Source organism: Salmo salar, chromosome 27, assembly GCF_965601325.2.
Source record: "Salmo salar chromosome 27, fSalSal1, whole genome shotgun sequence".
NCBI lineage: Eukaryota > Metazoa > Chordata > Actinopteri > Salmoniformes > Salmonidae > Salmo > Salmo salar.
Genome location: NC_138317.1, coordinates 26707588 through 26734338, shown reverse-complemented (window position 1 = coordinate 26734338; position 26751 = coordinate 26707588). Strand labels below are relative to the sequence as shown.

The following is a 26751-nucleotide window of genomic DNA, read 5'->3' as shown; positions in this document are numbered from 1 at the left end:
AAAAATCTATATACAGTGTGTGCAAATGTAGTAAGATTAGGGAGGTAAGGCAATAAATAGGCCATGGTGGCGAAATAATTACAATTTAGCAATTAAACACTGGAGTGATAGATGTGCAGAAGATGAATGTGCAAGTAGAGATACTGGGGTGCAAAGGAGCAAAAAAACAAATATGGGATGAGGTAGGTAGTTGGTTGGATGGGCTATTTACAGATGGGCTGTGTACAGGTGCAATGATCTGTAAGCTGCTCGGACAGCTGATGCTTAAAGTTAGTGAGACTCCAGCTTCAGTGGTTTTTGCAATTCGTTCCTTGTTATTGGCAACAGAGAACTGGAAGGAAAGGCGGCCAAAGGAGGAGTTGGCTTTGGGGATGACCAGTGAAATATACCTGCTGGACGCGTGCTACAGTTGGGTGCTGCTATGGTGACCAGTTTGCTGAGATAAGGCGGGGTTTTACCTAGCAAAGACTTATAGATGACCTGGAGCCAGTGGGTTTGGCGACGAATATGAAGCGAGGGCCAGCCAACGAGAGCCAGCCAACGAGAGCAGGTCGCAGTGGTGGGTAGTGTATGGGGCTTTGGTGACAAAACTGATGGAACTGTGATAGACTACATCCAATTTGCTGAGTAGTGTTGGAGGCTATTTTGTAAATGACATTGCCTAAGTCAAGGATCGGTAGGATAGTCAGTTTTACGAGGGTATGTTTTCCAGCATGAGTGGATGCTTTGTTGCGAAATAGGAAGAAGTGGAAGTGTCGTTCTGTGGAAGTGTGGTCCAGTGTGGCTCAGTTGGTAAAGCATGGTGTTTGCAACGCCAGGGTTGTGGGTTCGTTTCCCACGGGGGACCAGTACGGATTTTTTTTTAATGAAATGTATGCATTCACTACTGTAAGTCGCTCTGGATAAGAGCGTCTGCTAAATGACTAAAATGTAAAAAATGTACTTTAACATTTTTGACAGTTTTTATTGTAATAAGGGTGTTATGTGGTATTTTCACATCTGCTAAATGACTATCATCTAAAATGCAAATGTCAGGTTAGGGAAGGTTTTGCTATACTTTCCATCTGTCAGGGATCTCCCGGAATCATGGCTAACAGAGCTTAAATTAGTTAATTCAATAGGTGCACATATTCTGCTAATTCTAATTGTAAAAGTCCTTTCCTTCACGACCACAGATGTCAGATTTTGATAACTACCTAGTTCACAGGAGGATGGTGGCACCTTCATTGGGAAGAACGGGCTCGTGGTAATGGCTGGAGCGGAATTGGTGGAATGGTATCAAATGTGTTTGATGCCATTCCATTTGCTCCGGCCATTATTATGAGTCGTCCTCCCCTCAGCAGCCTCCTGTGACCTAGTCTATGTTTACTTACACTGGTCTAGGTGTATTATACCTCCTCCATCATACTCAAAAAGCACAACAGCAAAAATTCCATGACATAATTGGTACTGGTAATTTGTCAATTTTGTGTGATTTTGAATTTGGTTCCATACTGTTAGATTTCAGAGAATTCCACTGTTTTTCTAGACGATGGAGCAGTGACAGAATGGAGTGACCCTAATGGCTCAGGTATCGCTGGTCCTCTTCCTCTCTCAGGTAAGACTTTGTCTTATGTCACTCTAAACTTACCTGTTTCAAAATGATTCAAACTGTGTTTTAATATCAACTCTATTTGGGATGGTGCTGTGGGTGAGTCTTTACTGGACACCATTTACTACTTCTCTCTTAATTGTATTATAAGAAAACAGGATGGGAGGAACGTGATTACATTTAATATTTTCTGAACCTGTTTCCTTTTTGATGCCCCAGCTCTTCTAATGGGAGCCCTGTTATTGGTGATTCTGCTGCAGCTCTGAGAAAACCGACTATCACACTGGATTCTGAGTCTGCGTGTGAGCTCTCGATAAAGGGTTTTTACTTTATATTATTTCCTAAATAAATCAATGGGAATCAAAATGCATAGGAACAAAGAAAATGTTGACTTAAAGTTTTGTTCGCTTGGTGTATTGTAGTGAATGGAAATGCAATATAATTTAAACATTGTCACCAAGTGTGTGTATGACATTTTGAATAGGGCGACAACTTATTAGGCAGCAATCATATTCTTCATAGGAATTACACTGACTATTTATTTGACAGAGTTGTGTTAATATATTAGTATATATAGTATTAACAATGTGATAACCCCTTAACAGTCCTAGCTAAGAGCTGAAAGTGAAAATGTTACCAATAGAAGAGACAGATGATATGATTGTATTTACAGTGCATTCGAAAAGTATTCAGACCTCTTCATTTTTTCCACATCAATCTACACACAAAACCCCCATAATGACAAAGCAAAAAGAGGTTTAGACATTTTTACAAATGTATTCAAAATAAAAAAATCGAATATAACATTTACATAAGTATTCAGACCCTTTACTCAGTATTTTGTTGAAGCACCTTTGGCAGCGATTACACCCTCGAGTTTTCTCAGGGATTATGCTACAAGCTTGGCACACCTGTATTTGGGGAGTTTCTCCCATTCTTCTCTGCAGATTCTGTCAAGCTATGTCAGGTTGGACGGGGAGTGCCACTACACAGCTATTTTCAGGTCTCCTGCATTGCCATAGCTGTGTCCTTAAGGTCATTGTCCTGTTGGAAGGTGAATCTTCATCCGTCTGAAGTCCTGAGCGCTCTGGAGCAAGTTTTCATCAAGGATATCTCTGTACTTTGCTCCGTTAATTTTTCCCTCGATCCTGACTAGTCTCCCAGTCGCTGAAAAACATCCCCACAGCATGAAGCTGCCACCACCAGGCTTCACCGTGGGAATGGTATTGGAAAGGTGCTGAGCTGTGCCTGGTTCCGTCCAGATGTGATGCTTGGGCATTCAGGCCATAGAGTGGTTTTCAGACCAGAGAATCTTGTTTCTCATGGTCTGATAGTCCTTTAGGTGCCTTTTGACAAACTCCAAGCAGGCTGTAATGACCCTTTTACTGAGGAGTGTCTTCCGTCTGGCCACTCTACCATAAAAGCCTGATTGGTGGAGTGCTGCAGAGACGGTTGTCCTTCTGGAAGGTTCTCCAATCTCCACAGAACTCTGGTGCTCTATCAGAGTGACCATCGGGTTATTGGTCACCTCCCAGACCAAGGCCCTTCTGCCACGATTGCTCAGTTTGGCCAGGCAGCCAGCTCTAGGAAGAGTCTTGATTGTTCCAAACTTCTTCCATTTAAGAATGACGGAGGCTACTGTGTTCTTGGGGACCTTCAATGCTGCAGACATTTTTTGGTACCCTTCCCCAGATCTGTGTCTCGACACAATCCTGTCTCGTAGCTCTATGGACAATTCCTTCGACCTCATGGCTTGGTTTTTGCTCTGACATGCACTGTCAACTGTGGGACGTTATATAGACATGTGTGTGCCTTTCCAAATCATGTCCAATCAATTGAATTTACCACAGGTGGACTCCAATCAAGTTGTTGTAACACCTCAAAGATGATCAATGGAAACAGGATGCAGTTGAGCTCAATTTCAAGTCTCATAGCAAAGAGTCCGAATATTTATGTAAATTTACATTTACGTCATTTAGCAGACGCTCTTATCCAGAGCGACTAATAAGGTATTTCAGTTTTTATTATTAATACATTTGCAAAAATGTCACTGTCATTATGGGGTATTGTAGATTGAGGAAAAATATTTAATCAATTTCAGAATAAGGCTGTAACATAAAAATGTGAAAGGGTCTGAATACTTTAGAATGCACTATGTTCAGGGGTTTTCTGTACTGCTTTCAAGAGGGGACTACAGAGCATTCAAACAGAAATATATTATGTACACTGAACAAAAATATAAACTTAACATGCAAGAATTCCAAAGATTTTACTGAGTTAAGAGTTCATAGAAGGAAATCAGTCAATTGAAATCAATTCATTAAGCCCTAATCTATTGATTTCACATGACTGGGCAGGGGTGCAGCCATGGATGGCCCTGGGGTGGCATAGGCCCACCCACTTGGGAGCTAGGCCCAGCCAATCAGAATGAGTTATCCCCCACTAAAGGGCTTTATTACAGACAGAAATACTCCTCAGCACCCAGTTGTGATGGGAGTGCAATTCCTTCCCAAGTACTCACATGAAACCTGGTATGGAACATGCAGCTGGTTTTCTCCAGTACCAAATCAGCAGTAAAAGTGCCTGACTCTCAGTGGAAAACATTTCAAATAAAAACCTCAAAACACAATTTACTACATGAAGTGCAGTCTTTCTTTGGACCCGCTCCAAAGGTGATGCCACAAGTTTTATCCTGCCCACAAATTGATATCGGGAAGTAGGACACTATGATACACAACTTACCGAGTAATGAGTAGTTTTGAGTGCTGCACATGAAAATGACACTATTTAAAAAGTTATCAAGCGAGTTGATATGGTTCCTTTAATTATAATTATTTATAGTATACAACTTTTGGTGCCGTCTAGAACGAGTCACAGAGGAGCATACAAACGGTCAGTTTCTGCTGTAAAGGACTGACTGTCAGTTGATCCTTCTTCCTTATTGGTTAGAATTTCCACGACACCTGCTTCAGTTATCGTCTCTCCAGTGGAGTAGAGACGGTCAATTGGCCTGTCATCCTCTGCAAGTCTCTGTCCCCCAGAACAACACTCATTTCCCCCTCTCCTCTTCCTGTTTTGTCCATTGGAGAAAGGTAGTCTTTGTTTTCTGATCTCTGAATTCTCTTTTTAAAGCCAGTTTAAGGTTCTTCCGCAGTCTTTAAACACATATCATTCAATATAAGTGATGTCACAAAAATATGAATATGAGAAATGTTAAATACTGATAAATGAAGATCTCACCTGAAGTTGTAGTTGTGGCCAAAAGTTGAGAATGACACAAATATTCATTTCCACTAAGTTTGCTGCCTCAGTGTCTTTAGATATTTTTGCCAGATGTTACTATGGAATACTGAAGTATAATTACAAGCATTTCATAAGTGTCAAAGGCATTTATTGACAATTACATGAAGTTGATGCAAAGAGTAAATATTTGCAGTGTTGACCCTTCTTTTCCAAGACCTCTGCAATCCGCCCTGGCATGCTGTCAATTAAATTTTGGGCCACATCCTGACTGATGGCAGCCCATTCTTGCATAATCAATGCTTGGAGTTTGTCAGAATTTGTGGGGTTTTGTTTGTCTCCCCGCCTCTTGAGGATTGACCACAAGTTCTCAATGGGATTAAGGTCTGGGGAGTTTCCTGGCCATGGACCCAAAATATTGATGTTTTGTTCCCCAAGCCACTTAGTTATCACTTTTGCCTTATGGCAAGGTGCTCCATCATGCTGGAAAAGTCATTGTTCGTCACCAAACTGTTCCTGGATGGTTGGGAGAAGTTGCTCTCGAAGGATGTGTTGGTACCATTCTTTATTCATGGCTGTGTTCTTAGGCAAAATTGTGAGTGAGCCCACTCCCTTGGCTGAGAAGCAACCCCACACATGAATGGTCTCAGGATGCTTTACTGTTGGCATGACACAGGACTGATGGTAGCGCTCACCTTGTCTTCTCCGGACAAGCTTTTTTCTGGATGCCCCAAACAATTGGAAATGGGATTCATCAGAGAAAATTACTTTACCCCAGTCCTCAGCAGTCCAATCCCTGTACCTTTTGCCAAATATCAGTCTGTCCCTGATGTTTTTCCTGGAAAGAAGTGGCTTCTTTGCTGCCCTTCTTGACATAGGCCATCCTCAAAGTCTTCGCCTCACTGTGCGTGCAGATGCACTCACACCTGCCTGCTGCAATTCCTGAGAAAGTTCTATACTGCTGGTGCCCCGATCCCGCAGCTGAATCAACTTTAGGAGATGGTCCTGGCGCTTACTGGACTTTCTTGGGCGCCCTGAAGCCTTCTTCACAATTCAACCGCTCTCCTTGAAGATCCGATAAATGGTTGATTTAGGTGCAATCTTACTAGCAGCAATATCCTTGCCTGTAAAGCCCTTTTTGTGTAAAGCAATGATGATGGCATGTGTTTCCTTGCAGGTAACCATGGTTGACAGAGGAAGAACAATGATTCCAAGCACCACCCTCCTTTTGAAGCTTCCAGTCTGTTATTCGAACTCAATCAGCATGACTGAGTGATCTCCAGCCTTGTCCTCATCAACACTCACACCTGTGTTAACGAGATAATCGCTGACATGATCCTTTTGTGGCAGGGCTGAAATGCAGTGGAAATGTTATTTTAGGATTCAGTTCATTTGCATGGCAAAGAGGGACTGCAATTCATCTGATCACTCTTCCTAACAATCTGGAGTATATGCAAAAGGCCATCATACAAACTGAGGCAGCGGACTTTGAAAATTTAATATTTGTCATTCTCAAAACTTTTGGCCATGACTGTACTCTTGTGGTTACATTTTCATTTGCATTGAATTCACTGCAAATTGCAGCCCAACCACGCTTTTTCTTTTGCTCAGTAGCAGTAGTGTGGTTTTTACTTTCAATAACTGGTTGGTTTGACAATGTGTTTTATTAGTGTTTTTTTCCATACTCAAAGTTTGAACAAATAATTTTTGCCTCTGCCATTTTTATTTTTTTATTATGCACACAAATACAAAAAAACTGAAATATACAAACAAAAGTACATAAACCTAACAGACAGAGGTATTACATATTTATGGTGCGTATTGCTTTTACATGTACTGATCATTCCAAAATAGAATTTAAATAATGTGAAGAGGGGTTTGTTCTCTGCCCACTTCATTTTATGGACAAAGAATCTTCCATGAAAGATAAACAAATGAACAATGAAAGTTAAATCAGGGTCCATATCATTTGGATTAAAATAAAGCATAATATCAGAGTCTTTCAAATTAACATTAATAGTAGTTTCTTTTAAAATAGAATCTTCTAACTCACTCAAATCTTCTGACATAAGAACAGTCCCAAAATAAATGGTCACAACCACAAAATACACATTTGTTATTAAGCCATTTTAAATCTGTGTATAATAAGTCTTTACAGGGTAGATTCTATGAATGAGTTTGTATGATACTACTTTCACTTTATTAGATATACAATATTTACCAGACAACAACGAAACTTTGTTCCAGTTCACTTGTTCTAGGGCTGCATTCCAGTACATTCTAGCAGAGGGAATAGTAACATATTGACAGTTTCCTTAAAGATGTTATTACATTTATAGTTTAAAATGTCAATTCCTTCTAATTGTATTGAGGCTACAACATCCTCAACAGTTGCACTTGGAGTATTGTTATATTCTCCTAAAAGAAGAATAGCACCTTTAGGGATAGCTCTAACAATTTGATACTCCTCAGGAGTGAATGTAACATTGCGTGTTCTAATAAATTCTGGATAATCATAATTGTCTATCATTGTTCAATAATTGTTTAACCCAAATAATGTTGTCAAACCAATTCTGGAAAAAAACGTTTTTGTATGTCTTTATTATTCCAGATTGGAAACCTATGTGGGGAGAAATTGTGTTTGTACATGAGGTTCCAAGTTAGAAGTACTTGTTTATGAAAGTTTGCAAGCTTAACAGGGATTTTACCCATATCAAAGTTGCATTTGAGTAAGAATTCTAGACCACCAATCTGTTGGAATATTAATTTAGGGATGATATTGCAAATGCAATCCTCATTTCTTAAATAGTTTTGTATCCATTTAATCTTAAATATTATATTAGAGGTTTTAAAATCCAGCGCATTCAACCCTCCCTCACTTTGGGTGCTACATATTACCGCTTTTCTTAAATAATTAGGTTTATTCCTCCATGTGAAGTTAAATAATTTAGTATCAACCATTTTAGTTACTGACAGAGGAACATCCAAGGCAAGGGAGGTATAAACTAATCTGGACAGACCTTCAGATTCTGATAAAAGTACACGTCCAGATAAAGAACGATCTCTTAATAACCAGGAGTTAAATCTCTTTCTAATTTTCTCTACAATAGGAGAGAAATGTAAAAGTTGTCCCTTTCTTTCTGATCTTTGCTAACTTTAATACCAAGATATGTGATCACATCTTTTACAGGGATATTACATACCGAGTTTAAGTCGCATCTTTTCAACGCAAATAATTCACATTTCCTAATATTCAGAGATAAACCTGATACATGTGAGAAGGCATTAACACTCAATAGCTTTCCTGACTTCATTATGATCTTTCAAAAAAATGGTGTCGTCAGCCAATTGTGAACATTTTCTCTCTGTCTTGTATCTGAATACCCCTAAAACTACCCTTATTTATATTAACTGCCATAACCTGTGTGACTAATAAAAATAAGAAAGGAGAAATTGGGCATCCTTGTTTAATTCCACGTCTAATGTCGAATCTTTGAAGTTCCATGGGATAATTTAACAGAGCTGTTACTATTATTGTAAAGTGTCTTAATTACACTTTGAAAATATTGACAAAAAAAAATAAAAAATTGAAGACAAAATGTTCAACTGTATCAAATGCCTTGTAAGTCTACAAATAAAATAAAGCTATCTTCCATAATGTGCTCATTGTAGTCTATCAAGTCCAATACTAGTGGAATATTATTACATATGTCTGCCCTTCATAAAACCAGACTGGGTGTCAATGATTTGGTCAAGACCTTTTTTTAAGTCTTTCTGCAAAGATGGATGCAAGTAGCTTTCCATCATTGTTCATTAATGTGATTGGTCTCATAGAATCTTTGGTTATTACAGAAATTAGGCCCTGTGTCACAGAAACAGGCAGGACCCCTAAATCAATTGCCTCCTTAAAAACATTAAATATAAATTCAGTAATATCCTCCTGAAAACAGAATTCACTGATAATGCCATCATTCCCTGGAGATTTTTTCCCTTTTAACTTGCAGATACATATTTTTATTTAATTGACAGAAACAATTTCATCACAAGACATTTGGAAGTCTTCATCTATGAATTTTGCATAGTCTTTGACAGAGTCTAGAAAGGCAGATACGTCACTAGTAGGACAGGCATTACTGGTATAAAGGTTACCATAGAATTCTGAAACATATTTTGAAATATCTTTGGGGTTTTAATTTTTCTGTGCCATCTATATTAAGCTTAGGAAAACAGAAGCCACGTGTGTGTGCGCAGAATGTGGGTTATCTTTCGCTCAAAGAAAGTGCCTGACTGAACACCAATGCACTCACTCGTTGAATTAAAGTGTAAATTCAGAATTTCTTCTTCCTAAATTATAAAAGTATTTTGTATTTTTTTTCCACCTTCCTCCAACCATCTCCTTCTTGATCTTACAAATGCCCCTTTTGCTCTCTTCATACAGTCGGTCCATTTCTAGTTGTAAAGAGAATAACTGACCCTTTCCTTCTTCATCAAGGTCCTCCATAGAGATTAGAGAAAGTATTTCCTTAACAAGTTTATCTTCCCTCAATCTTTTAAGTTCAGCAATTTCTTTACCTCTCTTCATGGCCGTTTGTCTTATTTCATACTTCATTAATTCCCAATATTTCCCATAAGACTTAGTTGGGCTTTCCTCCAATTGTCTTGTATAATATCTTTGGCATCCATCTTGAAATTATCATCTTCCAACAGTCTACTATTGCATTTCCAATAACTCTGATTCAGTTTAACTTCAGATCCATTAAGATTTAAAGATAAGAATATAACTTAATGATCAGTAAGAATTGATGGTCCAATTGATACTTGACTACAGAATTATCTAATGGATTAGAAATCAACCAGAAGTCAATTCTGGACATGTCCTTGTTACTCCAAGTGAATTCCTTTTTATCAGGATATTTAGATCTCCAAATATCGACTAATCCAAGACATTGATTATTAAACTCAGGACTAACAATGCTGGATCTGTTAGGAGGGGGATATCTGTCAGTCATCACATTAGAACCAGAATTAAAATCACCACCTGAGATAATTTTGATATCCTGAAATACACCTATAACTCTATTAATCTCTTCATCAAATTCTTGAAATAATATCCTGTTGTTTTGTTTGTTGTTGGATGCATAAATATTCCCTAATGAAAACATTTCACTGTTTAATTCACTGTTAAAATTAACCAATGTCCAGAGTGGTGAGTCTTACTGCTGATGACCTTCCCTTTAAATGCACCTCTTAAAACTGCTACACCTGCAGAGTGGTTGTTGCCATATGATAACCAGATATCGTTACCCCATTGATTTTTCCAAAAAGATAGATCGGGAGAACAAGCATGAGTCTCTTGTAAAAAGTAAAAGTCTGCATTAAACCATTTGCAATACAGGACAATAGCCTTACGCTTGAGTGAATTACAAATACCCCTGACATTAATTGAACAAAGAGATGGACAAACTTCAACCAACAACCTTGTTATGCTAATATAAGCTTTTCCTAAGGATATGTAACTCAAAAGGATTTCCATCCCATTATTAACCTCTCCAACAAAAAACATATTGGTCATAAAGTTACCAAAGCATTCTTACTCCCACAAGGGGGAGACATTGTGTAGACTTTACAATAAGCAGTTATTCACCTATAGTTAATGTTTAGTTTACCAGTTCTCAGGTCAGCCTTTTCTCATTCAAATGTGTGTGTACATTTTTTATAATAAAAGGCTGCTTTTCACCTGGTAATCAGTTTTTTGGCCTGACAGTTCTGTCCGAGTTAGACTCTGGCTCTCACTCAAATGTTCTGATTTGGCCGCATTTCTTTCCCCATCGATGATCACTCTTGCACCGTTAAAAAAAAATCAGTTTTCCCTGCCTTTCGAGCTGCAGCCACCATCGGCCAGTTTCTCTCGTCACTTTGCCTGCTGAGGTCAGATCCTCCGTGAACCTCAATTTGCGCTTGATGAGGAATTCACAATTCTTCGCTCGCCTCCTGAGAAGATCCCGTGTAGATCTGTTGGTGAACCGGATGATTGTTGTCCTCGGTCTCTTGTCTTGATCCTTGAGTCTTCCCAAACGATGGACGATGTCTACATTTTCCTGAAGTTTGGCTTTGATTCGGGAATGACAGCTCCACAGATGTCAACAACTCTGCATTTGATGTCCTCACCCGCCTGCTCTGGAATTCCATGGAGCCTCAGGTTCCACCTGTGCTCGTATCTCTCCGCCTCATTCACCTTTTGCTCGAGTTCAGCCACCTTCTTTTCGTTTTCCTGGCAGATAACTTCCACTTTCTTCATGTCACTTTTGAGGGTTGTCACTTCAAAGATAAAGTCCGAATTTTTAATGGCCTCAATTTATCGTATTCTCCCTAACCATGACCTCCAAGCCATTTGCCCTTTCATCCATCTTTGCTGTCAAAAGCATAACAATATTGTTTTGCATCTCAAGAAGTGACATACCCTCTTGGCCTCATCTTTTTCCCCTGGGGCTTGACTGGGGTGCCAGGGTCGTAAGCTGAGGACTGGAGGGGCGCAAGTTGTGAGCATTGTTGTCCGTGCTCACCACATTTTCATCACCCATTGTAGTATTTCCCCCCAGTTACATTCCGAAGAGAAGAACCCAAAATCATACTCTTTTGTGGTTAATTGTCCATCTGACGATCTCTCCATTTCTTTCCTTTTGGTTCTGGTCGTGGAAGTTTCCATGTACGTTCGACAAGCTAGTTTTTGAGCTAGCTAGCTTATCTGGCCATCTAGTGTTGTCGCATACTTAGTTTTAGAGGTGAATAACTTGCAGAATGTAATCAATTACTTTGGTAAATAAACTAAACCATATTCATACGGGGGTTTATGACCGTAGAAATTATCCAATGGTCATAATTGGGTATGGAAATCCAATAATTCCTTCATTTACCAAAACAAATGATCTACACCTCCCTCTGCCATTGTTTTGTCTCAAGATTCACACCATTAATGGTGTTTTCTATTCCCTTCCAGGTTTTTATGAGGACCATTAGACCAACAGCATGTGCTCATACTTCACCTGGGTTAAGCCTGTTTAGGTTCTCATTTAGGCTTACTTACCTTACTCCATAGTCTCTCCGACTAACTAAGCCAAATTTATGCCACGTTCATGAAAGCTACTTAAAATGTCCTAGTTTAACTAGTACACATTAAGGCCTACTCCTGGCTTAATCTAAGCCCTGTCTGCTCAAAATTTGAGAAATAACTTTCTCTCCTCCAACTATTCCCACACAATGTGATCCTATACAAATGTCCGCAAGGTTTACATTGTTTTAGTCAAACATTTTGTTTGGGCTTCAAGGTCAATTTGTATTCTACAAATGAATGTAATTATGTTCCGGCCCTTGACCATCCGCTCAAGAAAACAATTGGCCCACGGCTGAATCTAGTTGATTATCCCTGGCCTACACGATGAGATTATTATGGACAAAAGAGCAAAACAATTTGTATTTGTCAATGGGCAGCCAAGCATTGATGATCATGTCACCAGAATAACACCCTCAACAGCACAGAAAAAAATGTATGAAATGTATGCATTCACTACTGTAAGTCGCTCTGGATAAGAGCGTCTGCTAACTGACTAAAATGTAAATGTAAATATTTATTGGAAAGGAGCATCAAGCTCATTACCTTGAATTTTCACCACCCTGTGAAGTTCATAACTTATTTCATCTGTAGCCTAATAAACTGCATGCTTACCTGACAAATCATAGCGGCACGACTACACGTCATCGCTTGACTCTAAAAGTACTTCGATATGGTTACTATATCAATATTTGGTAATAAAAGCATCTGACATTTATTGCATAATACATTTTACCGACATAAAAAGACCCCACCTGGTCAATTTCGGTTTCTATCAGGCCTGTCATGACATTTATCTGATGTACTTTACGCACATAAAAAGTTGGGATGGAAACCTGGTTAATGATATAAAAATCTTTCATAGATGAATAGTGTAAACATTTAATTATATTTGCCAACACGGTCAAATTTTGGCACCAGTAGAGTAGCTATCAAGCTATATAAACCACGACCCCTCTGCAAACACTCCAATGTTGGTTACAAGGTGGTACTTATTTAAATTAAGCGAATATCATGCTACCATTGGTGCATTAAAATAAGCGTTAGGGTGATGTCATCCTATCCCCTTAATACACTATTTCAATATGTAAATAATATTACTGAGAACAACCAGATTCAATAAAGTAGATTATGTTGCAACATTGAAGTGTGTACAGTACTTCCTTCTCAAGCCTTCACATGACAGCTGGATAATGTTATGGAAGATATTAGTAGATCAGTGTTTTGTTTCCCCAACCCTCTAAGGGTTTTCCAAGGTCAGAAATTCATAAGATCAAAAAACAGGCATTACTACAGAATGACAATGACTTGATGTAAGATTTGGTTTGTCTTTGGTAAAAAATAATAATAAGTTGGGAGCCACTGCATTAGATGACTGGAGCAGGAGATCAATGGATACTGTGACTTTATTAGCCTGAAGGCCATAATGTACTCAAATACAGCAGCAACACAAAACATTAACTACAGTATGAGATGCTTAAATACAGCATTAACAGTGACTGACTCAATGAAAAACAAGTCAAATAAAAAAAAAATACTCGACTCCAGCTGTGCTACATTAACCATATTATATAAGCTAAAGACCTGCTTGAAAAGTCTTATCATGCCCACAAATTGACATTAGGCAGTGGGGGAGACACAACTGACCAAAAAAATAAAGTTCAATGCCACTTGCTGAGTAGCCTGTCCAGTGCTGCCTCTAGCCTTTTAGAACCCCCCCATAGAGAACATCTTGCCGTTTCAAAGGTAATATCCTGGAATTCTACACAGTTCACCATGAGGTCGAGAGGACATGTTTCAGTTACACATTTTGCCATGTTCATATGACACACTATATGACCAAAAGTATGTGGACACCTGCTCATCAAACATCTCATTCCAAAATCAGGGGTATTAATATGGAGTTGGTCCCCACTTTGCTGCTATAACAGCCTCCACTCTTCTGGGAAGGCTTTCCACTAGATGTTGGAACATTTCTGCGGAGACTTGCTACCAGTCAGCCACGAGAGCATTAGTGAGGTCAGGCACTGACGTTGGGTGATTAGGCCTGGCGTACCAATTCATTCCGAAGGTGTTCGATGGGGTTGAGGTCAGGGCTCTGGGCAGGCCAACCAAGTTCTTCCATACCATTTCTGTATGGACCTTGCTTTGTGCACAGGGACATTGTCATGTTCAAACAGGAAAGGACCTTCCCCAAACTGTTGCCACGAAGTTGGAAGCACAGAATCATCTAGAATGTCATTGTATGCTGTAGTGTTAAGATTTCACTGGAACTAAGGGGCCTAGTCCAAACCATGTAAAAAACAGCCCCAGACCATTATTCCCCCACCACCAAACTTGACACTAAGCATTGGGGCAGGTATCGTTCTCCTGGCATCCGCCAAACCCAGATTCTTCTGTCGGACTGCCTGATGGTGAAGCGTGATTCAGTACTCCAGAAAAACACCTTTTCAATGCTCCAGAGTCCAATTGTGGCGAGCTTTACACGGGTGTGGCTGAAATAGCCAAATCCACTATATATACACACACACACACACACACAAAAGTATTTGTAAGAGAGTGACAAAATTACAAAAATCAATGGAGGCCCCCCTGGAGGTCAGGGCCCCTGGCTCAACTACCTTACCTAGCAATCTTAAATGTTTTGCTGACATGGGCTCATTGAGCGACTGTCATAAGTGGGAAACTGCTGATACACAACAAAATGTCAATTTCACCTGGTGTATTCTACTTTTCAAAAGTGAGTTGAGACCTGACAGTTACTTAAAAAAAAAATATATATATATATATATTAAAAAATATTGAAAAGTGCAGCGCGTAGTCTGCCTATAGGAAGAGGCGGCTCTGAGTCTGTCGTACCTACTGTACATAAACATTGTTAGGGAAAAATCTTCAAATTAACACTAATAATTAAACAAATGGAATCAAATCTACTCAGTTAAGCCAATGTAAAGGTGTGTGAACCAAAGTCAAAATATAACACTGGCCAAAGCTGTTGTCACACTGAAATAAGCTTCCTGGAGGGAAGCACACATCGCAAGTGTGAAAAATATTTGAAAATAAAACTGTTAACAAGTGCTGTGTTTCTGAACATCATTTTAAACAACTTATTCAGCTCTGCTTCCCTCAGCTGGTCGAACTGAAAACTAACACAGCGACTCCTTCTGGACAGTTCTGGAAAGGTCCATGTTGAACCCCTAATTGATCCCCCTTAACGGTGTAAAATAAACCTTAGGTTATATTTACATTTAGATTTTTTTTTTGCATTAACCAAAATATTTGTTGTTGAAAAATAGATTATTTTCCTTCTTCATAATGTCTCAGTAGTTGGTCGCTGAAGCGGCGTTTCACAAACTGAGTTCATAATATTATCAAATTTAACCAGTATTCAACGTCTATTTATCCATCTCAGCGCCATCTTGACTCGACGGCAGCAGACAAACAACTTAAAACAAACAAGTCTTGTATAAATCTGAATCGGTAACAGAATTGAACCGGTGAGTTGAATCGTTGACAGTTGTATGATGTCACGAAATCACATTGACAGGGGAAGTACCTACATTTTACAACAACCCAAAATCAGCACTTATACAATGGATGGGATTCTGTTGGTTTAAGACAGCTATAAAAACAATAGAACCCAGAGTGTATAAAACAAATGCACAAAACACCTGTCCATTTAAAACAACAAAGTGTCTAAAGTGCCACAAATAACTATCCTGGTGGATTTATGTATGGTGTGTGGTAGTTAGACCCAGGGAGGTCCTGGTCCTGGAGCTGCCCAGGGACTCCGGGGAGGGCTGTGGCCCAAGTAGGCTCCTCTGTAGTGGGGAGGGCTGGGGGGGAATGCTGGGCCGTGCCGGGGAGACAGAAACCCTCCATGTCCTGGAAAGAAGGGTTGAGGGTGGCAGGGTCTAGACACCATAACTAAATGGGGGGCTGGGGAGCCTTCTGTACTCCTGTGGCTGCACGCCCCCCATCTTCATGGGGAAGGGACCAGAGTGGGGATGGGGTCCAATCCCCTGGGGCTGTGTATTGTGGGGGTACGGGAGGACCTGGGGTGTAAACTCGTCAGGGTTAGAGTGAACGAAGTGCGGGCCAGGGGTGGTTCTAAACCAATCAGAAACCACTTGATAGGGGTCACAGTTCATTCTGTGGCCCTCTGGGAATGGCAGGTAGGGGCCAGGGTCAGTCTCGTACCCCTGCGGACTTGATCTATAGGTGTCAGGGGTCAGCTGTGTGCCTCCGTAGGCCCATGCTTCTCTGTCCTCAGCCTCACATAACTGCACCTGCTGCATGGCTGCCATGTCACCCATACGACTGCTCATCTCTTCTCGGTGAAGGGCTGGCCCTGCCTGATCTCTATGAAGGGCTATGTCATGTCGGAGATCTGCTGTGTCAACCATATGAAGCCCTACGGCGCCCCTATGAGTTCCTGTGAACCCCTGCGCCTGGTGCCGTTGTGGGGGCTGGCCTTGCAAATACTGTTGGCAGTAAAAGTCTGAGTTCTCCTCCCTCTCTCCATCCTTTCCTCCCCATCTCTCCCCCTCCTCCACCATGACCTCCACGATGAGCCCAACTCCATTCTGAATTTCAGCTCTACATTGCTCCTCTTCCTCCATCAACTGACGGTCAGTTAGCTCCTCTCCTGTAGCATACCAACGGTCAGTTGTCACTTCTGTTGTAAAAGACTGATTGTCAGTTGATCGTTCCCCTGTTTGGAACATTTTGTCAGTTGACCTGCTTCCTGTGGAAAACCCACTGTCAGTTATCCTCTCTCCAGTAGAGTACAGACTGTCAGTTGTCCTGTCATGCTCTGCAAGCCTCTGTGCCCCAGAATGACACTCCTTCTCCCTCTCCTCCTCCTGTTCTTCTTCCATTAGAGGAGTGTCTGTCAAGCTCTCCTTCGAGAGATGGCCAGTAGTGAAGAGAATCGGCCCGGCAACAGACGCTGTCCCAGTGATGTCTCTGGCACAGGCTAGACCGGGGTAAATACTGCCTTCTCGGTTGTTCTGCCCCACTCGGACATGGAACTTTGTGTCAGTGAGTCGGTTATTTTCTGAATACAGATGGTCAGTTCGGTTCTGCTCTCTCCTGAGGTAAACCATGGCAGTACTGTTTTGCTCTTTGACTGAGTAGTGACCGTCAGTTGTGTTTTTCTCTCCATAGTACAAAGCATAGTCAGTGAACCTCTGTTCCCCTCCGAGATACCGACGGTCTGTGTCCTCATCTCCCATAGTCAGCTGCTGATCAGGTATGGCTGGGCCCAGTCTCATAGTCGAAGTGTGTGCATGTCCCGGAGTGTGTGTATTTTCATGTGCGTTTCCCGGCTGGCCAAGCAAATGTGAGGGAGCGGGAGAGGGTTGGGGTGAGGCATCTACAGTGGGGGAGTGAAGGGGTGAGGCATCTACAGTGGGGGAGTGAAGGGGTGAGGCGTGTCTGAGGGAGGAGGGGGAGGTTTCCAGGCTGAAGGAGTTCCTCTCCAACAGCCAGGGGCCGTCCGTCATAGACAGACTGACCTTGAACACCGGCTCACAGCGAATCAGCTTTGCAGGAACCCCCCGTAGTCCCGCCCCCTTCCCCTCAGGCCCGCCCAGAGACGCCTGACTTCCAGCTGTGACATTTGGGGTCGGGGAAAGAGAGGGGTCATGCTGCCATGATGAGGCAGGACGCTTCAGTGAAGCACCTTAAGTGAGAGACAAAAGGAGACGAAGAGAGCAAGGGAGAGAGAAAGAGGCGACGAGAGAGAGAAAGACACTCACAAAGAAGAGTGATAAATGTCAGTAAAAAGAGAGATTCATTTTTCTATGGGCAAAATAATGAAACAAAACACACCACAACGTGTGTAGCAGGGAATGATTCAGAGGATGTAAATAATAAAAAATGAATTAAAAGGCCAGTGCTGTCAAAACTGTGACTTTCCTGTATTTTATGTACATTTCCACACTAGGAGTTAGAATACTACTGTGAAAGTTATGATAATGCCCTTTTAGTGCAAGAGCTGTTTGAAAAGACCGCCTTACATTTCAGCCTGTTTTGGTGGAATGAAGTTTTGGCCTGCCTGGTGACATCACCATCCGGTAAATTAGTTAATAGACCAATAAGAAAGAGTTCCAAACCTGTCTGCCAATAACAGCTAGTTTTCGTTTTTCCCCTCCCCCACTTAGACCACTCCCAGATAGTCCTAGAAAAATGACTGCTCTTGCTTGAGAAATTGCTCTTGCTAAGAAGCTATTTTTGTATATTTTTTCAATTTTGATTGAAAACAAATCACAGTAAGGTACTCAATTGTTATCCAGAAATGATTTGACATGGGGATGAAAACAGCTGCATTGGTGCTTTAAACTAACTGTCAAAAGTGTATTTCCAACACAGTGGTACCCAATGTCTTTAACCACCCATTAACAAAGTTGGCGCATCATCCCATGAGGTCATACACTCACCAATCAGTGGCTTGCTTCCATGGAGATACCCCTCCTCCTCCCACGAACTAAGCCGTGATTGGATAGAGACACTCTGCTGCAACACAGGGGACTTCTCAGATTGGCTAGATGAGTTCCGACTCTGGGTGGTCGGACTCTTCCATAGGACGGTTCGATTGTCAAGCTGGACAACAGGCTTCTCTGGTTGGACGGACAGCCTCCGAGGTGATATCACGGTTCTCTGTGACTCGATGGTAAGATACTCCGACTGGACTGATTGCTTCACTGATTGGCTCTGAAGATCTCTTTGCTCCCTCCCAGTCCTGATGGCATGCAAGAGGATGAGAGCTGGAGGAGAGAGAGAGAGAACGATAGATCGGGGGGCGGACAGCATGAGTGACGCCGACTGGTACAAAATCAAAATAAAATGGATGAAGGAGAAGAGAGAATATGGACTAACCATCACTCTCGCTGTGTGTTGTCATATCGTCATACATGGCAGCATCCAACTTCAGCACCTAACAGAAAGACAGGACAGAGGAGATTTGCACACACACACACACACACACACACACATCACCCCAGCATGCACAGACACACACATACCTGTACGTCCCCGGTTCCTTCTCTCTTCTCTAGTATTTGAGCCATCTCCATAAGAGGCCGGGCCAGCTTGGACAGGTCAGGAGGACTCTGCTTCCACTCTGACACAAAGTGAGGGTGATGGAATTTCTATACAACGACAGCCACAGGAGAGAGGAAACACACAAGTGGTATACATGCAGCTGTATTAGGCTAGTTGTAGGTCAGTGAATGTGTAAAGCAGTGTTTCGCAATCCTGGTGCTAAGGCCCCAACGGGGTGCGCATTTTTGTTTTTGTCCTAGCACTAACACCAGATAAAAAAATTAAAAAATTGGCGCCCCTTTGGGTCCCTGGGACCAGGATTGAGAAACCCTGGTGTAAAGAGGTGTGGTTTAACTGTACAGGTATTACAATAACACATCAGAATCATTAAGTAGCTTGTGAGTAAAAAGCACAGATCCAGAAACGCACGTCCCACACTCACAATGTAGTTGTATCTGTGGAGACTCCCCATGATGTGGCTCCTGACATCAGCCTTACTGAGACGACACACACACACCTCACACAGGTACACCGCCTCAGAGTCCCTGCCGAGTGTCACACACTCTGTCACACAGCCCAGACCTAAAAAACACACAAACGTGAAGTACACACAGGTCTAAAGTACACACATTGGTCAAAAACACAGACGTATCATTTACAAAAACACAGAATTGTTCCTGACCGATGATGGGCTGCAGTCTGGTCTTGTTGTTCAGATACACCCTAAGGGAGTTGGACAGCAGGCTCTGGCCACACACAGCTACATGAGGATGAGAGAATGAATGAATGACAATGAAAGGAAGAAAGAGAGGATGATGAATGAGGATGAATAAAGAGCTGATAACCCATTGCCTACCATTATGTGCTCCTCCAGGCTGCATAGTGGCAGACCTCAGGAGTCAGACACCCTAACAACCAAGAAAGAGTGAGAAAAAAAAGAGCGACAGAGAGTAGATGGAGAAACAGAGAAGGGAGGCAGGGGGACACTGTGTGCAAACACCACAGGGTGGCACAACAACACCAGTCACTGCAAATATGGGGCTGCAAGAGACAGAAGCAGATATATTGTTTTATAATATCGAGATAATGCATTAGTTAACTGCTATACCACACTCTACATCTGTCAGTTTGACTTTACAGCACCCATTTGAGTCAAGACTCAAGCTCATCTTGCCATGCTCGATTGACAATTGGCATTGATCCCAATCAATTCCATAAACTAGACTCCTGCTCACGTTTAACGGTGCAAAGTTTCACAATATCATATTTCACATACAGTTTGACGATACAAATATATTGCCAAATCCATTCTTACCAACACAACACTAGAAAAGGAAGCCGACTATCAGTCACACCATTCGTCTTTGTTGATGATGCACGAGCATGTGAAAGGCGATGTAGCTGATTGACTGGCGTCACTCAGGTCTGCTGATAAAAAGTCAAATATAACTCAACTACAGGACTCGATCTATATTTGCTAGATAGAAGAGCATACAATTCCTTAATGTAGATATACTAATTAATCTCGGCAGGAACAGAACGCAATGTACTAAAATTTAAGAATAGATCAGTAACAACTTCAATGTGGTCACTGGCCTCTCTGGCTAACGCGTCTGCAATATTTTCTTCCAAATGGTTTAGCAAAACGAAAGTGGCTACCTAATAGCCAAGAAACGAAACTAAAATGTCAGGATAAAAACATTCGACAAGTTACCAAGTCAAGGCTCGTATGAAAACTGAAGGATGAATGTCACTCTCGCCAAGCTATCGTTAACAATCAAATGTGTGCTAATGAAACTCCGACAGAACGTTTGAGTTGCTGTGGCGATAGCCAAGTTACATTAATGCTAGCTAGCCAGGAAGCAACTACCTAGTAAAAAAAAAGTTATCCATATGGCTAATTAACATATAACAATAGAATGACCTACCGGTCTGTACTCCACGTCGGGGGAAATGGTGTGTTTGATCTGTCTGTCTGAAATAAATTGTTAAAAGAGATTACTGACACGGAGTATCACCTCGACGACCACACTGCGTCAAGCACGAGGTCAGATACAGCGGGGGAAACTCAAGAGAGGAATTTATTACAGCCTGTGAATCACACGTCTTCCTTCCCTAAATCAGAGTTTGTGCGGTGATAAGATGATTATAATTGAATGGGTCAAACTGATCCACAATAAAATAGATTCTCTAGTTTACTTTCATCTCCACAGGAAATCTTTGAAGAACAATGTGAGAGCTCAAAAAAGTGTACATTATATTGTTGTGCATGACATGAAATTGGCTATGAAACACTAAAGAACAAAACAGCCATAAAGATAGTGTCGCTGTATGAAGAGTTCCCGGTCTGTGTCATGTCACCATCAACTGAACATACAAAACCCTCTGCCAGGCAAACGTGGACTGCCATGCGAAAAGATGCCTTCCATGTTACCATCCTCAGTGAGCTGTCTTCCATTCTCTGTCTCCTGCAGTGATAGCAGACATGCTCTCTCTGGCTTTACTCAGGAGCTAATGAATCTTGAACAGCTTCCTTTTCTCACCTCCACAGTCTTAATCTTTTATCGTGTTCAAGAGTTATACATTTGTCTATTGACATAGTGTTTTAATTGTATTTAATGTATGGTAATTGATTGTATTCATCATACTAAATCTATTAGAATGAGGGTGTGTATTCTTAGTGTCCTATTAGAGTCTGAGAATTTGATTTAAATATGTTGATGTGATTTTGAAGGTGTGGGGGTAAAGAGGAGTTATGGGTTGTAGAAATGCACATAAGAGATGGGAACAAAGAGGGTGTACAGAAGGATGTGATGTGGAGAGATCCCCTAAGGGTGTATAGATACATATGTTGCTTGAAATGTAGTTGTAGTCTTGTCTCTGCTTATGAGAAGAGAAACAAAATAAAACTTTAGGACTGGTAGACTTGTGCCAGCAGTATTATGAGAATAGGCTACTATCAGTATCATGTGTGAAGGTTGTTGGGAAATGTTGATAGGAATTATAATTTGATTTAAAATTGGAGATATTAAATACACCTTGTGTTAAGGGAAATATGAATACTGACAATACAAGGGACCTTTTGGTAAAGGGTCTGTTGTTGCAACAGGAAATCACACTTAGATACCGACATCCTGTGTATCTGCATTTTGGGGCATACTTAGAAAAACAGTATTATGCTTCATACTTAGGAAAGCAGAGTATGTTAAAGGAACAGTGTTCTCTACCGAGAGAGAAAGCATGTGCATCCTTAGAAACACATTATACAAGTACACCCGTAAAACATTGGGCCACCTAGAGCTCTGTAGTGTTAGGGACTTTCCAAGAATGGGCCTTTCCTTGTGATAAGACATGGTTTGCTGACAGGTCCCTCTAGTGTGATTGAATGTGCATTCACCACAGCACTTCGACACAAGTAGAAAGATGAGTAAACAAAGTCAAGAGAGATGGATAAATCAAATCTAATTTTATTTGTCACATGCTTCGTAAACAGGTGTGGACTAACATTAAAATGCTTACTTTACTAGCCCTTCCCAACAATGCAGAGAGAAAGAAAATAGATAACTTAAAAGTAAAACACATAAGAGAAACACAATGAGTAATGACAACTTGGGGAGTTAAGATTAATGTTATTGTTTTCCCTAACAACAGTGGTGAAACTAACCAATACACATTTTAGTGCTGTTTTATTTCTTCATTCTGTGCTGCGACTCTTGCTGTATTTATTATTTTTTAAATGTCTACCTGATACAAGGGGTATCAGGTAGATATGTACAGTGCCTTCAGAAAGTATTCACACCCCTTTACTTTTTCCACTTTGTGTTAGACTGAATTTAAAATGTATTGAATGTAGTTTTTTTTTTGCCACTGGCGTTTACACAATACCACATAATGTCAAGGTGGAATTGTGTTTTTTGACATTTTTACTAATTCAAAATGAAAAGGTGAAACGTCTTGAGTCAATAACTATTCAACCTCTGTCATGCCAAGCCTAAATATGATAGGAGTTGCTTAACAAGTGACATACGTTGCATGGATTCCCTCTTTGTGCAATAAGTGTTTAACATGATTTTTATATGACTACTGTCGTGGAAATATTCATCCAATAATATTTCTCAGATACCGGAACTTGTGAATTCAAATAGACTTTATGTAACGGGGTGCGTACTGGCGGCAGAGAAGTCAGGCGCAGGAGAGCGAAAACTGATTTACAACGGTGTTGTTTAATAAACATAAAAACCACCGTAAACAGAACAATCAATGAATGGGTCAAACTAAACCCGGTATTGTCGTGGAATATTGCCTCAAAAATATAACACTCTTACAAGAACTTGTGAATTCAATATAGGCTTTAATACAAAGTAGCAAAGCCGAGCTGGTCCGTGAAACAACTGACACCATTATCTGTTAGTCCGAGTTCTTTGCTTGTTTACGCCTAGTAACGCCCATCTCTGCTTCTGGTTAGATTATAATGGTGGCAGGACCCATTATGTCATACAAAAAAAGAATACATTTATTGTATACTTATATTTCACCTGTTGGTCATTTTACCACCATCCTCCTTCCTGTGTCCTTCTGACATTAGTATGTCTGACTGTCATAAATGTACTTATGGCCTGACTTAATGCATCCATTAGTTATGTCCAGCTGCCATAAATGTACTTATAGCCTCAGCTAATGTATGTCCAGATGCAACCAATGTAACCATTGTTCTTGTGTTTCCTTAACATAGCAGTTGTACCTAGTTACATTACATTAACACAGCAGTTGTACCTAGCTACATTACATTAACTCCCACATAAATCCCTCCTCTGGGACTAATTAGTCCCACAAACCACCATCTAAGTGACACCAAGAGGATGGAGGGAAAAAAAGACATCAACTTCATACATACAATGAACTTGAATAAGGCACACAAACCGACTAGACCAAACATCTCCAATCTGTAACATGGATAGGAGTAAAAGATCTAGTCAAAAACCAAGAATAAAACACTATTAATCAACCAATATACTATTAAGAAGCAATGAGCATGTAGTACATAGCCTTGCCTGAGGTTCTCAGTTATGTAGAATATAGAGAGAATAAAACAATGAATATGATACTGGTAAAAGTAAATTAATAAAATATATTCAGTTGCAAAAATAAAAGTAATAAGACATTCTAAAATAAAACACTTTAACACGATCCTTCCTCGCAGACACTGTCACAGTCATCGTGTGTATCGTTCCACATCTTTATTTAACTGTGAAACTATGCAAGACATACAATAAACGAATAAACTAAAATAAACCGTGACGAAGAGGTGCAACATACACTAACTCAAAATAATCTCCCACGAACACTAGTGGGAAAAACAACAACTTAAATATGATCCCCAATTAGAGACAACGATGACCCGCTGCCTCTAATTGGGAATCATACGCAAACCCCAACCTAGAAAAAAAGAACCTAGAACACAACATAGAAAATTTAAACTAGACAAAAACACCAACATAGAAAAAAGAAACTACAACCAACATAGAAATAAATAAACTAGACCATACCCCCTCAATCACGCCCTGACCTACTCTACCATAGAAAATACAAGCTCTCTATGGTCAGGACGTGATAGACACCTCTCTAACAAAATATTTATCATTGATAACAAAACCTGATAGAAGATTAAGGACATGGTCCGTAGACACTTGTAACCGGAATACCCTCTGTTACCTAACATATTAAAAGTGATCCTTATTTTAGAAGGCAAAACTAGCTTGAATTGAAATAAAATATATATATACTGCTCAAAAAAATAAAGGGAACACTTAAACAACACATCCTAGATCTGAATGAAATAAATAATCTTATTAAATACTTTCTTCTTTACATAGTTGAATGTGCTGACAACAAAATCACACAAAAATAATCAATGGAAATCCAATTTATCAACCCATGGAGGTCTGGATTTGGAGTCACACTCAAAATTAAAGTGGAAAACCACACTACAGGCTGATCCAACTTTGATGTAATGTCCTTAAAACAAGTCAAAATGAGGCTCAGTAGTGTGTGTGGTCTCCACGTGCCTGTATGACCTACCTACAACACCTGGGCATGCTCCTGATGAGGTGGCGGATGGTCTCCTGAGGGATCTCCTCCCAGACCTGGACTAAAGCATCCGCCAACTCCTGGACAGTCTGTGGTGCAACGTGGCGTTGCTGGATGGAGCGAGCCATGATGTCCCAGATGTGCTCAATTGGATTCAGGTCTGGGGAACGGGCGGGCCAGTCCATAGCATCAATGCCTTCCTCTTGCAGGAACTGCTGACACACTCCAGCCACATGAGGTCTAGCATTGTCTTGCATTAGGAGGAATCTAGGGCCAACCGCACCAGCATATGGTCTCACAAGGGGTCTGAGGATCTCATCTCGGTACCTAATGGCAGTCAGGCTACCTCTGGCGAGCACATGGAGGGCTGTGCGGCCCCCCAAAGAAATGCCACCCCACACCATGACTGACCCACCGCCAAACCGGTCATGCTGGAGGATGTTGCAGGCAGCAGAACATTCTCCACGGCGTCTCCAGACTCTGTCACGTCTGTCACGTGCTCAGTGTGAACCTGCTTTCATCTGTGAAGAGCACAGGGCGCCAGTGGCAAATTTGCCAATCTTGGTGTTCTCTGGCAAATGCCAAACGTCCTGCACGGTGTTGGGCTGTAAGCACAACCCCCACCTGTGGACGTCGGGCCCTCATTCCACCCTCATGGAGTCTGTTTCTGACCGTTTGAGCAGACACATGCACATTTGTGTCCTGCTGGAGGTCATTTTGCAGGGCTCTGGCAGTGCTCCTCCTGCTCCTCCTTGCACAAAGGCGGAGGTAGCGGTCCTGCTGCTGGGTTGTTGCCCTCCTACGACCTCCTCCACGTCTCCTGATGTACTGGCCTGTCTCCTGGTAGCGCCTCCATGCTCTGGACACTACGCTGACAGACACAGCAAACCTTCTTGCCACAGCTCGCATTGATGTGCCATCCTGGATGAGCTGCACTACCTGAGCCACTTGTGTGGGTTGTAAACTCCGTCTCATGCTACCACTAGAGTGGAAGCACCGCCAGCATTCAAAAGTGACCAAAACATCAGCCAGGAAGCATAGGAACTGAGAAGCGGTCTGTGCGCCCCACCTGCAGAACCACTCCTTTATTGGGGGTGTCTTGCTAATTGCCTATAATTTCCACCTGTTGTCTGTTCGATTTGCACAACAGCATGTGAAATTTATTGTCAATCAGTGTTACTTCCTAAGGGGACAGTTTGATTTCACAGAAGTGTGATTGACTTTGAGTTACATTGTGTTGTTTAAGTGTTCCCTTTATTTTTTTGAGCAGTGTATATATATATATATAAGAACCCAAACAAACACAAGACAACACAAAACAATACAGGACATTAGGCTAAACAAAGATATACTAGAAATCATACCAGTGGAGCATATTCCTCATCCTGACAGATAAGACAATCCCCTCGTTGACACATAGCATGGAACAAAGGATCAACATGATGGATATGTCCTCCTTCACCATTATTTTTGGAGCACCACTTGCAACGACCATGCAAATTACATTTTTTGTGGACATGCACAAGTACTCATTCATCCGAATTTGGTACTTTAGCATAAACAGGAAGACCATCTTTACGAAAGTCATGGCAAGCATAACCACCTCCCGGAGTCACCCCGTAGAGACAATTAGGATTACCAAAAGGACAATCGAGGGGTCCTCCAACAGCATTGCAAG

At 41.2% G+C, this 26751-nt stretch overlaps 1 protein-coding gene across 10 annotated transcripts; it reads right to left on the bottom strand.

Annotated features, from left to right (window-relative positions):
- Positions 1 to 13327: 13327 nt before the first annotated feature.
- Positions 13328 to 21519, bottom strand: LOC106588746 (uncharacterized). Of its 10 annotated transcripts, none has more exons than XM_045709814.2 (9): positions 20915 to 21519; positions 20302 to 20414; positions 19843 to 19894; positions 19669 to 19746; positions 19429 to 19568; positions 18968 to 19093; positions 18822 to 18879; positions 18383 to 18709; positions 13328 to 17625 (listed from the first exon to the last, which is right to left on the bottom strand). In XM_045709814.2, the coding sequence occupies exons 3-9, from the start codon at positions 19865 to 19867 to the stop codon at positions 15854 to 15856; spliced, it is 2526 nt and encodes an 841-aa protein (XP_045565770.1). In that variant the 5' UTR covers positions 19868 to 19894; positions 20302 to 20414; positions 20915 to 21519; the 3' UTR covers positions 13328 to 15853. The 10 variants fall into 10 exon arrangements, with proteins under 10 accessions (XP_045565770.1, XP_014033556.1, XP_045565768.1 ...); XM_014178081.3 differs by having other exon boundaries at positions 20302 to 20411; XM_045709812.2 differs by having other exon boundaries at positions 19843 to 20027; positions 20915 to 21518.
- Positions 21520 to 26751: the final 5232 nt, after the last annotated feature.